This window comes from Bactrocera latifrons, unplaced genomic scaffold (genome assembly GCF_001853355.1).
Source record: "Bactrocera latifrons isolate USDA-ARS-PBARC rearing strain unplaced genomic scaffold, ASM185335v1 scaffold_27, whole genome shotgun sequence".
Lineage (NCBI taxonomy): Eukaryota > Metazoa > Arthropoda > Insecta > Diptera > Tephritidae > Bactrocera > Bactrocera latifrons.
The window spans coordinates 1,881,427-1,899,339 of record NW_017536296.1 but is presented as its reverse complement, the minus strand read 5'-3'; the positions used below and the strand labels follow the sequence as shown (position 1 = coordinate 1,899,339).

The 17,913-nt window shown below is 33.5% G+C and overlaps 1 protein-coding gene across 2 annotated transcripts in view; it reads left to right on the top strand.

Annotated features, from left to right (window-relative positions):
- The window catches only part of LOC108969949 (semaphorin-2A), a 180,233-nt gene extending 167,990 nt beyond the window's left edge, over positions 1-12,243 (top strand). For both annotated transcript variants that reach the window (XM_018935000.1, XM_018934999.1), the window contains 6 exons: positions 304-532; positions 8,231-8,567; positions 9,077-9,240; positions 9,369-9,521; positions 9,620-9,728; positions 11,742-12,243. In XM_018935000.1, the coding sequence (XP_018790545.1) occupies positions 304-532; positions 8,231-8,567; positions 9,077-9,240; positions 9,369-9,521; positions 9,620-9,728; positions 11,742-11,810 (1,061 nt within the window). In that variant the 3' untranslated portion in view covers positions 11,811-12,243. The remainder of the gene's footprint in view (positions 1-303; positions 533-8,230; positions 8,568-9,076; positions 9,241-9,368; positions 9,522-9,619; positions 9,729-11,741) is intronic.
- The last annotated feature ends 5,670 nt before the right edge of the window (positions 12,244-17,913 follow it).

The following is a 17,913-nucleotide window of genomic DNA, read 5'->3' as shown; positions in this document are numbered from 1 at the left end:
CTTAAACTTAAACTTAAACATAAACTTAAACTTAAAGTACGCTTAAACTTAAAATTAAACTTAAACTTAAACTGAGTTTAACTAAAACTTAAACTAAACTTAAACTCAGACTTAAACTTAAACTTAAACCTTATCAAAAACTTAATCTTAAACTAAACTTAAACTTAGACTTAAACTTAAACTTAACCTAGACTTAAACTTAAACTTAAACTAAACTCAATCTTAGACTTAAACTTAGTGTTAAACTTAAACTTAAACTACACTTTTACTCTATTAACTTTTCTTATTATCTTTCCCTTGCAGGCAAATTTAAAGAACAATCTTCATCGAATTCAGCTTGGCTGCCAGTTCTAAATTCGCGTGTACCCGAACCACGTCCCGGCACCTGTGTGAACGACACCTCGAATCTCCCCGACACCGTATTGTATTTTATACGCTCGCATCCGCTTATGGATAAAGCTGTGAATCATGAACACAACAATCCGGTTTACTATAAACGAGATTTGGTATTCACTAAGCTGGTTGTTGACAAGTAAGTTTACTTTGCTTATTTATTTTCGATATATAAATTATTATATGCAAATGTGTGTATGTAATAAAAAGGTTTGAATGAAAATTTAGTTTAAAATACATTGTTTGCTATATCCATTAGCCCATCTACCAGCAATCACAACTTCTTTACGTATGAATGTAGAAGTGTGTGTGCGTTTATTAAGTGCCGTGTTGTCATGAAACTGTTGGGGGGTTTATGTGGTCATAGCTAAGTGCTAATTTTTTTTTTTTTCGATTACATCCGGCTTTGAGTGCGATTGCTTGTCAATTTGGCTTTCACTTGCATAGATGGTGTTATTTTGGCAGAAAGTAAATTTAGATAGTTTCAAACATTTCAATTAAATAATTATGGTGAAAACACAAGAGCACACGTGTACATACATACATTTGGATATTTGGGAATCTGTATATGTATGCACTTTCAAAACATAACTCGAGATGTTTCCGAAGGATACTACATTTTAAGATACACAAAAAGATGTTAATTAGCTCCAATACACATAATTACTTCTCAATGTTCATTATATCAACTATAATATTATATATATAAATATAAATATTCAGAAAATAATAAAATAATACAAAATCCAATTTCTTTTACACTTTTCTGTACATATTACATATATGTATACCTACTATAGATACATCAGTCTGCAAAGTATTACTGCGAATTTGCTTCGCTTTTAAAAGTACGTGTTGCGATCATTAATTACCGGTAATTACCATATCAATTAACAACAAATGGTTAAAAAGACTAACCTGAATTCTATTGGCATTTGAGTGGTGTGAGAAATTTACTCATTAAATATTTATATACTTATTTAAGGGTTTATCCATTTCGAGGTTGCCTACTTTTTTTAAAGAAAAAACACAGAAATTTAATAGAAAATGTTTATTATCATTTAAATTATTTCAAATATTTGCTGCGGCTACGTCTCAGATGGTCCAATTTTCGATTACTCGTTCGAGCATGTTGAGTGTTAACTGACATGCGTGATGTCTGCGCCAAGGCCTGAATCGAAACGGTATTCTCCGCATAAACTTTAGACTTAACATATCCCATAGGAAAAACTCTAACGTTGTGATATCACATGATCTTGGTGGTCTATAGACTGACCCGAAACGTGAAATGATCTGCGTGCCAAAGTCTCCTCTTAATAAATCCATTGATTGAAGTGATGTGTGGGAAGTGGTGCCGTCTTGTTGAAACCAAATGTCGTCGATATTACGAGCTTCAATTCTAGGCAGCAAAGAGGCGCTTATCATGGCGCGATAACGATCGCATTGACGGTTGATTTTTAGATGGAATGGCAACTCCTGAATCTTCTCAGGTTGCTCTTCGTGCCAAATGCGGCAATTATGCTTCTTTACATACCCATTAAGCAAGAAATTGGCCTCATTGCTGAATGAAATTTGGCTCGAAAACGTCGAGTCTCCTTGAAACTTTTGAAGAGCTCAAAGATACGAGTAGAAGAGATGTCGGTTGAAAAAGTCGAGCGGTTTTGGTTCTTACCCAAGCTGTATTTTGTACGCTTTCAATTTAAGATTCCGCCCGTATCTTTTTTTTTTATAACTAGAACGAGTATTTTAACTATTAAATTGGAATTCCCATTGCGGCATAAACCTCGAAATCAATCGTAAAGTAATATAAATTTTCCTTAGAAACATTTACTAGGTATTTTGTTAGTTTTAATACAAAAATTTTTCTTTAAAGAAACCTGTACGGATTTTTTTTTAACTATCTCATAAACTTTTTTAATGAATTATTAAATAAAATATTATTTTTTTGGAAACATTACCTTATCATTTATCAATAGCTGTAATAATTTTCCCACCACCATTCGCATTTGTGGTGAAAAAGTAATTGCTGTAATTGCTGTAAACTTTTTCGCCACACCGCTGACAATTTTTAAATTTTGCCTCAGACGCATTTCCATAATTGCAATATGTTTGAAAAATCTTCATCAAATTATTTTTTAATTAAATTTTAGCTCATTTAAGTGCAAATATGGTATGCGAAAAATGGCGGCACATTTTACCCTATAATTTGTATTCCTGGTGTAATGTAATTTTTTTTGTTATAATGTCATATATTATATATCTACATTCCTGCGGTTAACTTTAATGCGCCGCATTGCTGCAAATTGATTTTTAATGTGATTCAAATACAACACACATTTTTAAATGTACGATTATGTGTCTACATATGTATAAGTATATTTATACTCTCGTAATAAAGTTGCTAAGGAGAGTATTATAGTTTTGTTCACATAACGGTTGTTTGTAAGTCCTAAAACTAAAAGAGTCAGATATAGGGTTATATATACCAAAGTAATCAGGGTGACGAGTAGACTTGAAATCCGGATGTCTGTCTCTCCGTCCGTCCGTGCAAGCTGTAACTTGAGTACCATGATGAAACTTGGTACACGTATTTTTTCCCCCATAAGAAGGTTAAGTTCGAAGATGGGCAAAATCGGCCCACTGCCACGCCCACAAAATGKCGAAAACCGAAAACCTATMAAGTGTCATAACTAAGCCACAAATAGAGATATTAAAGTGAAATTTGGCACAAAGGATCACATTAGAAAGGAGCATATTTGGACGTAATTTTTTTGGAAAAGTGGGTGTGGCCCCGCCCTCTACTAAGTTTTTTGTACATATCTGGGAAACTAATATAACTATGTCAACCAAACTCTATCGAGTCGTTTCCTTCAGGCATTTCCATATACAGTTCAAAAATGGAAGAAATCGGATAATAACTACGCCCACCTCAAATAAAAAAGTTATGTTGGAAATCACTAAAAGTGCGTTAACCGACTAACAAAAAACGTCAGAAACTCTAAATTCTGCAGAGGAAATGTCAGAAGGAAGCTGCATCCAGGCTTTTTTTAAAAATCGGAAATGGGCGTGGCGTCGCCCACTTATGGACCAAAAACCATTATTATTTCAATGAAATTATAATATTTTCTTAACACCCTGATGACATGTACGAAATATGGGTGAAATCGGTTCACAACCACGCCTTCTTCCAATATAACGCTATTTTGAACTCCATCTGATGCCTTCTCTGTATAATATATACATTAGGAACCAATGATGATAGCGGAATAAAACTTTACACAAATACGGTATTTCAGTTGAGGTATCCTTTGTGGAAAAATTGTCGTGATTGGACTATAACTTTTCAATACAAATAAAATAAATGAAAATACAATTCAATACTCAAAGTACACAAATTGATTAATCTAATTAATTTTACAGCAAAATAAAAAAATGTGTAAATGACGGATAATGAAATCTCGATTATCACTTTATCATGCGAGAGTATAAAATGTTCGATGACACCCGAACTTAGCCCTTTCTTACTTGTTTCATTACTATTTAAATGTGAGAGTCTGATTTTCAACAAGTTTCACTGAGGCATGTGTGCCCGCATTTAAAAAGTGCTAGACAATGGTGATTTTACTCGATTTCACTTTTTGTTCGATTGTTTGAACGCACGATGAACACTTTGACAATTTATGCAAATATTTGTGGGAAGCGGAATCAATAAAACCGGAAAACACTGAATTAATATCCAAATGCAATTAAATTTTGCTCATACACCATAGTTGACAGTTGAAGCGAGAGCATGTAATTTACTCAATCAACTGAAATGCAATCAAAATGATATTGCCAATTTCGTAAGCACTCGATAAAAAAACAGAAACAATAATAATATAATAAAACACAAGGAACGTTAATGGTTATACGGGTGGCTGTAGTACATTTTGTTATCTATCTTGGCAAACTTTTACTTGAATCGCGAAAGCCCTTTCAATGCCAACACTTATGTTTGTTTTTTGAAAGGAGTGGAATTTTTAATTAAAATAAAATCGAGGAAATTAAAAAAAAAAATACCAAAACTCGGCTTTATGAGTTTGCAAATTTTATATATTCGGCCTATTTCGCTTCGGTTTTTAGGCGTCTCAAGTATAGACCGACAATAACTTCGGCATGCCAACCCCACCAGACAATAATTTGGACATCAGTTTGAAAGCGAAATAGAGAGTATCTTCAGCACTTCTACTATTTTTTACGTTTTTTCGAAATATGTTTTTAGCTTTTGGTACGAGTTCAGCATTAAAATGATTCTACCCAAAACATTAACCAAAATAGTAGAGTCGATCCATAAGAGCAGTTGAGATCCACTAAGTACTATTTCTTTAACTTTTTCGATGTTATTGTCATTAATTTAGGTGAGACAAGTCTTAGGTGATTCCACGACCTTCACACAATGCTTTGTGACCCCCAACTTCCTGTGTTCGTGGTAAAGTTGACAACCGAAAACACTTCCTCAAAATTTTGGAGTACTTTGCAGCCCTAATTCCATTGGAAACACAAAACTTCAAGGAAAGTCATTGATAAATTTGTTCCTTTTTATGGATTTGATTTTCTTCAGATCCAGTTTTATTTTTTATTGATTTTTATGTGTTTTTATAGCAAACTTCTTACAAAATTTTTTAGCTGTTCAAAAACACGCCATATAGACGTATATGGTCGCATAAATGTATGTATTGATTTTTAATTTCAAAATGTATTTTTTTGTTTTTTTTTTTTCAATACGTTACCCATTACAGTAAGTTTCCTATATTAAAATCGTAGTGATAAATAGTGATACTGAATCCTTAACATCAATTTTACCATTATGAAAATTGGAAAGGTAAATTGATAGAAGCCCAAAAATATTAAAAGCTACTAATAATTTCAATATTGATTCCAAAACTCGTTGTGTCTTCTACAATTAAAGCTTAGAGTAATTTTCTTTCCAAAACCGGTGCTTTCTGATATAAGGCGTCAATTTATGTGTCACTTTAATAGTGTTTATGAGACATGATTTATGTTTCTACTATATGTCGATGAAATAAATTATCTAAAGAGATCTAATAAAAATATAAAAATGAGTCATAGTCATAGAACAGGAAATGTATTCAACGATCATTCGACCATCTTTGAAGGTTGTGTACTACTCGTGGTGTTGTGTTTTTTTATAAAACTGAATCACCGTAAGCCTTTCCAACATTCCAACTAACTTCGCAAAATACAGTTTTTGAAATATACCTGGTGAATATCTCAGCAGAAGAAATTTCTCAAAATGATTTCATCAACCGTGTCTTCATAATTTTTAGACAAGAAAAATTAATACAGATAATCAATATGAATCTTTGAGATTTATCGACTAAATATATTCACCAACCCTCAGGGTAGATACTTAGTATGAATTTCATCCAATTCTCAACTTTCTTCTCATCAATTTATTTTACCAAAATGGCGCATTACCACCGTTCTGCCTATATTTCTTAAAAACACTATTTATTGTCAACCGAAACACTGTCTTCCCGCCGCCCACCAATTCATCGCAAATCTGACCGCACTATCGCATTTATAACGACCGCGAAGCGTGTAATAAAACGAGCTGCCACATTGAATTTACAATAAATAATTAAGAGCTGAAGTGCACAGCCGGCGTCCAAAAGCCGCCTCAAATGACCACACTTAAGCCATCACACACAGCGCCGGCAATCTTGATGCGCACCGGTAAACTTTGCGCCACTTCTTACTTGTTCGCGTGCGACGAAGTGCTCAGCTTTCCGCGACAGCCACGCATATTAAAATGATTGCGGCATCAGTGGCAGCAATTATATTACAATGCTAGCGGCGAGCACATCTAGGGATTTTCATTTTTCATTTCGTGGCCACATTTCCTTTGCTGTCACCCTTTACATACTTGCCATATATATATTTTAATACTTCTTCGACCATTCGCCACTTGTACGCTTAATGTCTTTGAGCGCCTGTAAGTAGGCAACGGCAATAAATGCAACGCGCTGTAGCTGAGTTTGCGCTACTTGATTTTTGCTCGCCATCAGGACGCTTAAGTCGCACACTTGCTCATACTCGTTTTAACGAAATTGCGAGCGAAATGCGCAGCTTTATGTGATTCATTTTAATTTTTACCTTCAACTACGTACATTTATAAGTGTATATGTGCTGTTCTTTTCGGCTGCAAATAATTTCGTGAATTATACGCTCTTCGCGGCGCATTGAAAAGTTTCGCACAATAAAATTGATATCACCTTTGTTATTAAATATGCACACTTAATACTTGCTCAACCGCCGCCATACTAGAGACATGGTTTGCCAGCCTCATTGCTGTTGTTGCGACTTAATTATTTTATGCGCTGTGCATTTTTGATTTCGCATCAAGAAAATTTTAAACGCACACAATGACCGTGGCTGCACAGCCACAGGTGTGTCTTAATGACGTGGCGTGGCAAGCTCGCCTTCAATGGGCTGCAGAAATTTCGCTCGCACTGTAATGACCAAGCGCACGTGCTGCGCGCATCATATTAATATTCATTTTTAATGATTTATTAATGCCTTTATTTATATGCACAATCACTTAAACGCACAATGCAAAAGCATCAACTTTTGCGTGTATTTTTTGCCGTTGAAACGCTTCAGTCATCATCAAAATAATCCCGATCAGATAACAAGCGTTTTATTGATTTCAACAGCCGCATGAAAAACGGATAAAACATAAAATCCTTTCTTTATCATTTGCGTAAGTACTCAGATCAGCGAATTTAATTGATTTCTTATTGAGATTCGTATTTTTTGATTATTGAACGAGCACAACACATGAGTGGATATGGTAAAAAAGAAACACATTCGAGCGGCTCTGAATGAGTCATTGAAAACTTTGTTAGTTAAAGTTGTGCCAAATATTCCATAAAAATCAATTAAATAAATTTAAGCGATCAGAATTGGAAGCACATTTTACTGTGATTATTTATCTGTTGAACTTGAATCTGAGTTTTGAACAAATTTGTTCTGGCCGAACATTTTAAAAATACTGCAATCGCATTAATGTCGGTGAATATTGAAAATCTAAATATCAATGCCAAATATATTTCATTATTAGTAAGATAAATTTCAGGTAGAGGGAAATAACCAAATATAATTTTTGTGAAAGGTATACACGGCTTTGAAATTTCATACGGAAATTTTACAAAAATACCTGTTGTTCGTATATACTTGTTTTAATCCTCTTAATTGAAACTAAAGAGAATTTCGGCACCAATTTGAAATAAGTGCGAACATATTACTTAGAAAAATATTTTATAAACCATCTTAAAGATTTTTTGCTGAAATTTTTGTATTACTTCTTAGGCGTAAATTCGAATACATAGTAGTGTATTTCAAGAAAATATTTTTATTATGAAGTCCCGCCAACATCTGGGCATCAAACATGAAATGTTCAGTTACACTCAAACTTACACCATTATTTTGTATACCTATGCTGTCGCGGATTTGGCAAGCTTTAGCGACTAGCGAATCGAACAAACTACACCAACAGTTCAAATGTACTGTCGGCACTTGCAGTGATATTTTGCGTTTGGTCACAGTTATTAGCTAAGAGCTTCCTATTTTGGTGAATCTTTCAACGACGAACAACATTTTGGTATCCTCTTTGTTGAAAATAATTCATACCTTACTTTTTCATTGTATTTAATCACTTAGAATAATATATAACCTACAAAATTTGTAAATTAATTCTACATGTGTGCAATGTTACCAATTTTCGCGTCTTTGTAACACAGTGTTACTACTAACTCCTTCTATTCTTCTTCCACAGAATTCGCATTGACATACTCAACCAAGAATATACCGTCTACTATGTGGGCACCAATTTGGGACGTATCTATAAAATCGTACAGTACTATCGTAACGGTGAATCGCTGTCGAAATTGCTTGACATCTTCGATGTGGCACCGAAGGAAGCGATACAGGTGATGGGCCTCAGTCAGGCACGTAAATCGCTCTATGTTGCCACAGATCATCGCATCAAGCAAATCGATTTGGCGATGTGCAATCGACGTTATGACAATTGCTTCCGTTGTGTGCGTGATCCCTACTGCGGCTGGGACAAGGAGACGAACACATGCCGACCATACGAATTGGATTTGTTGCAGGTAAGCAGAAAGCAAGCAAATTTCTGGATGTGTGTGTGTGTGTGTGTTTGGAAATTGCTTGTGACAACAACTCAATATAAATGCGTCGGGCTCACGCGTAAATCACCGTTGTTGATGCAAAGCAACCGGTTGTTAGACAAACAGTCAGCGCGGTGCGGAAACCGGTGAACAGTTATTGAGACATTGACTTAGACATGCAGACAGACAAATGGCGAAATGATAGACAAGCGATGTCGGTTCTGCCACTGGCAAGTTGAGGCACATATACACACACACACATGCAAGCGTAGCTTTGGCGTCGATTGGCTTGAAAGCAAATACAAGCTTCGTGAAACAGCCTTTTTTGTGTATGTCTGCGTTGCGTGTGGCAGCAATTTTCCCACAACACCTGCAATGCTGCGTTGCATACAAATTTCGCCGATATCCTTTTATGATTTCCCGTATTATATATTATACAAACAGGGTTATTTACATATATATAAACTATATTTCCCTTTCGTCCATTACAGGATGTTGCCAACGAGACCAGTGATATTTGCGATTCCAGCGTGTTGAAGAAGAAAATCGTCGTCACCTATGGGCAGAGCGTGCATTTGGGTTGCTTCGTCAAAATACCAGAGGTGCTGAAGAACGAGCAAGTTACCTGGTATCATCACTCCAAGGATAAGGGGCGGTACGTTATCACTTTCCTTTGTATTTTTATTGCATTTTTGTTGTTTCTTCACTGCGTTGCAGTTTCCTGTTATGAATCACTATTCCCACTTCCTTCAAACAATTTTTGTTGTTTTTGTTTTCTTACAGCTATGAAATCAAGTACAGTCCCACTAAGTATATTGAGACCACTGAGCGCGGTTTAGTTGTCGTATCGGTGAATGAAGCGGATGGCGGTCGCTATGATTGCCATTTGGGCGGCTCCTTATTGTGCAGCTACAACATCACCGTCGATGCACACAGGTGAATAAAATTACATTTATCATCGTTTTATTGTAAATAATATAATTTTCACTTGTGAATATTCTAAACCTCACACTTTTCGTTTATACGACTTTCAGATGCACTCCGCCAAACAAAAGCAACGATTATCAGAAAATCTACTCGGACTGGTGCCACGAATTTGAAAAATACAAAACCGCCATGAAATCGTGGGAAAAGAAACAGGCGGTAAGTTTATATCTACGTAACATGCGTGTGCGCAATAATTTGATATCCGTGTTAGTTTATAAACATTTAGACATTTCGGACAGGCGGTCATTTACACAATTATTCTAAATCAATTATTTACACTGGGAAAAAAATTTATTTGCATTGATATATTACTATTGTCTGTAATTGTCATATATGCCTGAAATTCAACTTCAAACATTCGAATTAGCTGCGATAATTGAAACCTAATTGACTCGTTTTTAATATAGAAAAACACCAGGTGTTAAGCCAATTCCATTAAAGTCTAAATGTATCCCTAAAATTTAAATACAAGTATTAATACCATGTAGAAGCCGAATTAATTAATAGCTTTTCGCACATCCAACTTACTTAAATACCTTAGGATGATAATTGAAAAATAAGTTTTTGTCTCACGTTCTCATCTACTTGATTAACGATAGGCTCGATTAATAATCAGCTGTTATACTTGCTTGCATTCTTCATTTTGTATATTTTCTAATGATTAAAATTCATCAGCTGATTTCTTTTTTTATCAAATTTACATCCTAGACAACAACCCTCAAAGTTAAAAACAGCCGAATTTAAAGTGTGGACAACAGCGAGCAGAGTTGCATTCCAGTTTCAAATCGATTTTAATTCGATTAAGAACGAATGTAATAAAATAAGATCTTTATTTGGAAACCATACATATCGAGCAGAGGTCGGTGAATCGATTATGCAGAAAGACAGAAGACAATGTCGAAATGAATCACTCTGTGAAAGCTTAAAACAAACTTCAGAAATCTTTATATTTGAATTTTTAAGGATAATTTAATCCTTTTTTTCATCATTTTCTCGTCCTTTAAAAAAGTCTTAAGAAAAGAATATTCAACTATTTGAAGTTGTTTTTCTTCAACTAAAAATTGTCTATTAATGTATTTTACAACCTCCTAATTCTATTTCCATTCCAAATCGACAGTTTCAGGACTTTTATTTATGGTTCTTGAGTGTTAGTAATTCCAAAAGAGCACTAATCGCTTAACTGACCGAGTGAAAATCACGTTCTAAATTAACTTGGACGCTAAGTTCATTTTGGAGCCTCTAATATGAGATAAGAATATATTTATAAACTTAAATAATATTCTGCACTAAGTTTTATTATTATTTGCGATTGTTTTTTCCACGTGTACTTACAATTTGCATGTCACTACCGAATAGCAGTAGGTCGAAGAATAGCTTAGCAATTACTTTAAAAATGGAACAGCTAACCACTTTTCTCACCACACTTACACAGCCACCTTAATAACCACAACCTGCAACTGGGAAAATTACTACACACTTGTCCAGGTGTTGTCGCAACACCCGTCAGCGACGTCACCGTAGCACTGTAAATTGGTGAAGGTGTGTCTGTGATGGCCACAATCGCCACTTAAACTTGCTCGGATTTTATCGCGAATGTTTCATAAATATTATATCAGACTTTTAATGGCATACCATAAATGCCACACATTTTGTGGGTGTACCACGCTATGTAGCTGTAATTGTGGACGAACGCTTGTGGGTCAATATGTCAAATACACGTCAAAGTATTAAATATTTTATACAGGCTCGTGTAAATACATAAATGTAACCCTGCGTTTATTAAGTGGCTTTTACTTCAGCTGTGGAATAATGGGTGGAAATGTCATCTGGTATATATTAGGAAGGGGTTTTAGCGCTAAAATATGAACATTTATTTATAATCACAGCAAGCTTGTAACAAACATTTAGTACTCGATCTTAAAAGCAGGACAACAATATTCAGAATCTCTAGAAAAAATTTGAATTTCTTCAGTTAGAACAAGCTTTTAGCAAATTGGACCCACCGTGATCCAACGTAAAACCTGAGAATCATAAGTGTTTTTAAGATCTCGATCATTCTATATACTAAACATTTTAACATTATCATGTACTTTTTGTACAATATCATGTATTTTAACATAATTATGTACTCTAATATATACTGTATATTTCCTCTCTTCTTTCGCTCAGCAATGCTCTTCGCGTCAGAATTTCAGCAATCAGCATCCTAACGAAGTTTTTCGTAAAAACAATGTCTGATATCAAGAAAATCAACTACAACTAACTTCCATAAAACTGCATCTATAAGAGGTAAAGATTGATCGGGAACAACTAATGGCTATCAACTGAGGAATTGGCGAACTGAGCAGTTAAAATTGACATATTAAAAGACCAACTAGCGACTGGTAATAAAACTGTAACGAGGGGAGCTTTCATATATGTCTAATAATATTACGAAAGCTTGGCAGCGGTGAAGAGGTTGAAAATTGAGTACTAGATATGGCACTAAAGGGCGGCGCACATTAAAGCTTTTAAGAGCTTAAGTTCACAAGATCGAGAAACATCGATACTACATTAGATACATACTTGTAGCCCAACATTCAAGCGTTCATGAAAAGTTAAACATTTAATTAATGGCTTAAGAACAGTTATAAAATAAAATTTGACAAGCAAACACAGAATTAAATACACTAAGCAATCGCATAATAGCTAAAAAAAAATATAAAATAATAAGTTAAAAAAGTAAATAGAAATTAATACTGTAAGATACTTAAAATTAATAATAAACAACTTAAAATGAACAAAACAAAAGCAGATGAAAAACACAAAAGCAACACAAAAACAACACAAGCATAAAGCAAGCAATGCAAAAATCTACAAAACCAACGAAAGTTCCCGCATTGAAACATGGTTGACACACAGAAAAAAAAAAAATAAATTAAAGTAAAAATAGCACAGGATTATAAGCATAAAAGCGATCCTTAAATGTGCAAAGCAAAAAAAACTTAAACAGCCATACAAATACAAAAAAAAAAAACCAATTCAATTAAAAAACACTCATGCATGCATTGACCAGCATCACAACAACAAGCAGTAAATAAATTGTTTACACAAACAAGCAAATGTGAAGCGCAATACAAAAATAACAAAAGCACAAACAGATTATTGGTAAAACGATAAATACAAAAGCAAGGCGGCTTAATTTTTTTGCAATAAATAGGCGTTACATACCTAGGCTAATAAATATTGACAGTAAAAACAATAATTATACACAAATTAAATCATGAAGAAGGCGGGGGAAAAAAGGCAAGCTGTGTAGCACGTGCCACTGGCAACAATTCCAATTCAATAAAAGGTAATCAATTTTTTGAAAAGATCGTAAACAATTGGCGCCGAACTGATAGCGTTAAGTTACCATTTTTTACCGCCATAATTTTACAATAAAAACAAAAAGCAAATCTAGCAATTGAACACAAGTTTAAAAGCAAGCGGTATATGCAAGAGCGTAGAGGTATTGAATGTAAGTGGAATCATGGTACTACAGATTTTAGCTTTTCAGGTTAGATTGAATTTTTCAAAATTTTCCAGCGCAAGAATAGGTTAAGTTAATCGAAGTTTTCAGCAACTTTCATGTTTTGATAAATACTTTTATATTCCCAACACGAATTACTCCTGAGGCTTTTTTATAAAATATTAAAAATGAAGCAAGCTTTTATACAAACTTTTCTGTCCTCAAGTCGAGTTACTACTGAGCTTTTCGCATAAAAGCTCACTTATTAGTACAAGTGATAGCGTCTGTTCGTTAGGAACTTTGAAAGATTTTGTTCAAAATCTTGGAGCTTAAAGCTCAGGTCAACACCGACAAAGTTTCCGCTTTTTATTTACTGTACATACATCTGTGTATGATACAAGTAAAAGCATCTGTAACTTTTTGAGCCCTGAAAGCTTTTGCCCAAAAAGTTCCGCTTTTTATTTACTGTACATACATCTGTGTATGATACAAGTAAAAGCATCTGTAACTTTTTGAGCCCTGAAAGCTTTTGCTCAAAATTGTGAGCTTAAATCTCAGGTTAGCACTCGATCACAACCTCACATGTTATTTGATATGAGCTTTGATTAGTACAAGTAGCAGAGTTTGTAACTTTATCAACCTTGAAAGCTTTTGATTAAAGTTCGAAAGCTTAAAGCTCAAATCATCACTTCACAAACATAGTGTTATTGAATGTTATTTGATATACATATCTGTATCAAATATGTTTGATGTATGTGTATATGTGTTTAAAACAAGTGGTAGCGTCTGTTACTTAATGATCTTTGAAATCTTTTGCTTAAAATTTCTCAGCTTAAAGCACAGATCAGCGCTACATAATACTCAATTGGCATGTTGATAAATTTTAGATTTCTCGTTAGAGAAAAGTTCGAAAGCTCTGATTTGACTATTCTATAACAAATGAGACAAAATTGGTCATGCCATTTTCTAAGAATTTTTTTTTTTTTAAATATATGCAGATATAAACCATAAAAATTCTTTTTAGGTCTTAAAGCTCACTAAATTAAATATTCCAAGAGTACGTAGAAGAAAGCTATCATGCAATTTTCTACGTAAATTATGGGTGTAATGCAAACAAATTTTGTTAGAGCTTAAAGCTTTACTCTGTTCACGAGAAGAAGTGTGGTTAGCAAAATTTTGAAATTCTTGTACCAAATTGGCAATGAGTTAAAAATGGCAAATATGTTTTCTTGGAATATTATTTACATCTACACAAAAGTTCACATTATCGAAATATTATATAATTCCGGTCCCTCCGAAAGAGTGGCTTTAACATTGTTCAATTGTTGATATGAAAAACTCTTATGTATTCTTTACTAAATGTTTCGTAGACACAATTTAATCTGCTGAATATATGAAGATTGAAAACTCTTTAAAAAAAGCTTAAAACGTTCTTAAAGCTTAGACCTTGACCTTCAAGCTTTAGTAAGCCATTGCAAACTCATTTTAAAAACAAAAAATCGTAACAAGTTCAACAGTTTTATTTTGCCAATAAGCTTGAAACGGCGTTGTTTTAATAATTTTTAGGGTGTTCAAAAACTAAAGAAAAATTTCAATTTGTCTCCATTTCAATTAATCTTCAAAGTTGACGAAGTTGAACACTGTTACAACCATATTTTGTGTGAAATTTTTGATTTGCGGCCGCCAAGCTTTCATTGTTTTTAAATATATTGATCAATAATGAAGATATGTTTAATAAGCCCAAGCTCGCGGGTACAGTCTGTACTATTTTCAATATTGCTTCTATTTTTTGACATGATTTTTGTTTTCTTTTAACTAAAAGCTCATAAATTCAATGCTTAAAAAGCTCTATCGCCACCTCAAGTTCGTAACTAAAACTCACAGAATATACTATATACTCTTTAGCCCGTTTGTGCTGCCTATAAATAAATATTTTCTTTTCAATGAACTAGTATTAAACAGAATTTTGAACAAATATATGTGTAGAAGAAATTATAAGAAATAAATTACGCGTATTAAAAGTGAAATCGACAAGCAATGTGATGTTAAGTTTGAATGCATTTAACTATTATTGAGAGAAAAACAACTATAACTATGAGCAATTTCGCTTGAAACCTATGAAGTATTTGCTATATAAAAATAAAAAAAAAAAATAAAACCTAATGGAAATTTAACCAATGCACCTTAAGTTACTCTAGTATATTTTTAATCTCAAAATACATACTTTAAACATATAAAATAAAATAAAACATAATCTAACAAAAGTAAATGAAAAGTAGAAAAATGCGCAAAAGCAACAGCAGTCCATAGCTTTTAAGTCAAAGTGCATTCGAGTATTTAAATGGAATGTTGAACAGCAAGAAAACGAGAAATCAATCATTTTATATAATTTCTCATGAAAGCATTTTTGCAGTTTTGCATAATAAAAATTTAATAAGTCGGTGAATCAGTACTTGACAGCGTATTGCCTTTGTTAAAATACGACAAATTGCAAGAAGAATTCCTAGCAATGCATTATTTTTTGCTGAAACAAAATATTTTCACTAAAATAACGCAAAGTGAAAAGCATAAAATCGTTTAAAAAAAAAAACTGCTCTTCACTTTATCACACATTTCTTGACTTGTTTGAATCACTCGTACTTATCGTAAATGTTTGTTGCATTTTAATCTCATAAAATATTGTGTAAGCAAATACCAACCTAAAAGTTATATACATAAATACATATCTGTTCGTAGATTTGTGTATGCATTTCTGTAGTTAAGTTAAATTTTTGATAGTACATTGTAATTTAAAGATAAACAAAAAAACAAAACAACATAATTTTAAATGCATGTTTCTCTTATTTTCACAATTTTTTTTAAACTAGTACTTAAGCGCTTAAACGTAAGAAAGATTATTAATGAAATAAACATATTATTAAAAATAAATGAAATATAAAGTGTTTTCAGTACAACAATAGTTTTTAAACTTTTGAAAAATATATTCGAAATGTTTTTTAAACGAAATGCAAATTAAATATCATATTTTTTCCTAAACTATAATGTCAAGTAACTTTGACTGCTGGCAAAGCGCAAAAATTTCTCACCTTTTTCACAAATTTTTTTCCAGCAGCCCACCTCCAGAGGGCCCACGAGTAAATAAAAAAATTACAAAATGTCTGGGAGGGAGCAAAATTTCTCTGCTTAAAATTATTTCCAGTCTAAAATAAACAAAAAAAAAATAAAATTTAAAAAACACGATATAATAGCAGAAAATACTAAGACTTTGTTCACAATTTTAAAATTCGTAATATAGTCTTTAAAATTTATGTCGCTCCCTCAAAGTTCCTGGCTCCTATACACTTGTGCCAACGTTTTTTCCAATGCTCAGTTTCCCGGGAGCGGTCATTTAGATTTGTTAAATAGCCAGAAGTCACACGGAGCTAAATTAGGCGAATATGGTGGTTGACGATATTGGTTGAAAATTTGGCGAAAAACTCACGAAGGGTCAATGTAGATGCGCAGATGGATTATCGTGGTGCAAAAACCAAGACTTATCAGCTCACAATTCTGATCTCCTTTTACGAATGGCTTCGACAAATGACGTATAACACTCAAATAGTATTCCTCGATGACAGTTTGGCCTGTTGGAAGGTATTCGGCAGGCACCACAAATCGATAATCGAAGAAAACTGACAACGTTACGTTGGATTTTAATCTGCTTTGCCGTAGTTTCTTCGGCTACGGCTTACATTTGCCACGATATACGGCCGATTGATCGTCTGATTCCCGGTTGTAAGCATAAATACAAGATTTATCGCCCATAATATTTTGATTCATGGCGCGACGCTGTTTGTCGATAAAATTGAGTGATGATGGAACCAATCGTTCTTTCACTGTTCTTAGCCTAAATAAATCTTCCAAAATGGTATTCACTGATCCTTCCGATATTCCAATGATGCCAGTAAGATCTCTGACTTTTAGCCGTACAAATAACGTTCGAATCTCAGTACGTCAATTTCAATAACATTCAAAATCAAACCAGAGAGGTTGTTAGTTAAGTTTTTGTAACAGGTTTTTCACGACAGTGTTTGATACAAATTGCTAACTTACTGAGAAAACTAGTATATAAGTATAATACTTCTCAATCAAGTTTTTTTGCTATCACAATTCATATAGACAACATTTTTCATTTCAAAATTTTATTACTGTCAGTTTAGCGTCATATAATTTGACATTATGGTGGTATAATGAACACCTGGTAATAGAAGAGCAATATGACAAGGGCAATACTAATAGACTTCTGTTTCATCTAACATAATAGGTATTCACATAAATTTCTGCATTATGTCGTTGTTAGACTGGTAGGTGGTGAACAGTTTTTGTTGGATTTATACAATTTTCAGCCATAAGGTATTAATTCATTCTCGATTTAATTTAAAATTGTGCTATATGGAGAATAGGCATGGCTGAAGCATAATTTGGCCCATTTTCTCACTGCCACATAAAAATTGGAGTGTCACATACTAAATTTGTTTGAAATCTGTATTGCGGGCCCCTAGAATTGTTCTGTTTTTTTTTAACTCCTGTTTACTCTGGAACGCTCCTTGTATAATGTTACTCATAAGGTAAGCTCCGAGTTTTTACACCAAATTCTGCTCAACTTGTTATATTAGAAGTTAGTTGTTTGTCTACATATTAAAGGTAATGTTATTTAAAGGGTGCTGCTGTGTTGTTCATAAAAAATATCGTGTTTGTTGTAAGTGATGCCGTAGCAAACCGAAAGTAGCCAAGTGAGCTTTGCCACACCACACTATCGACCATATTTGAGAGGTATATACGAGTATTTTTGAGTTACTTTTCGTATTTTCG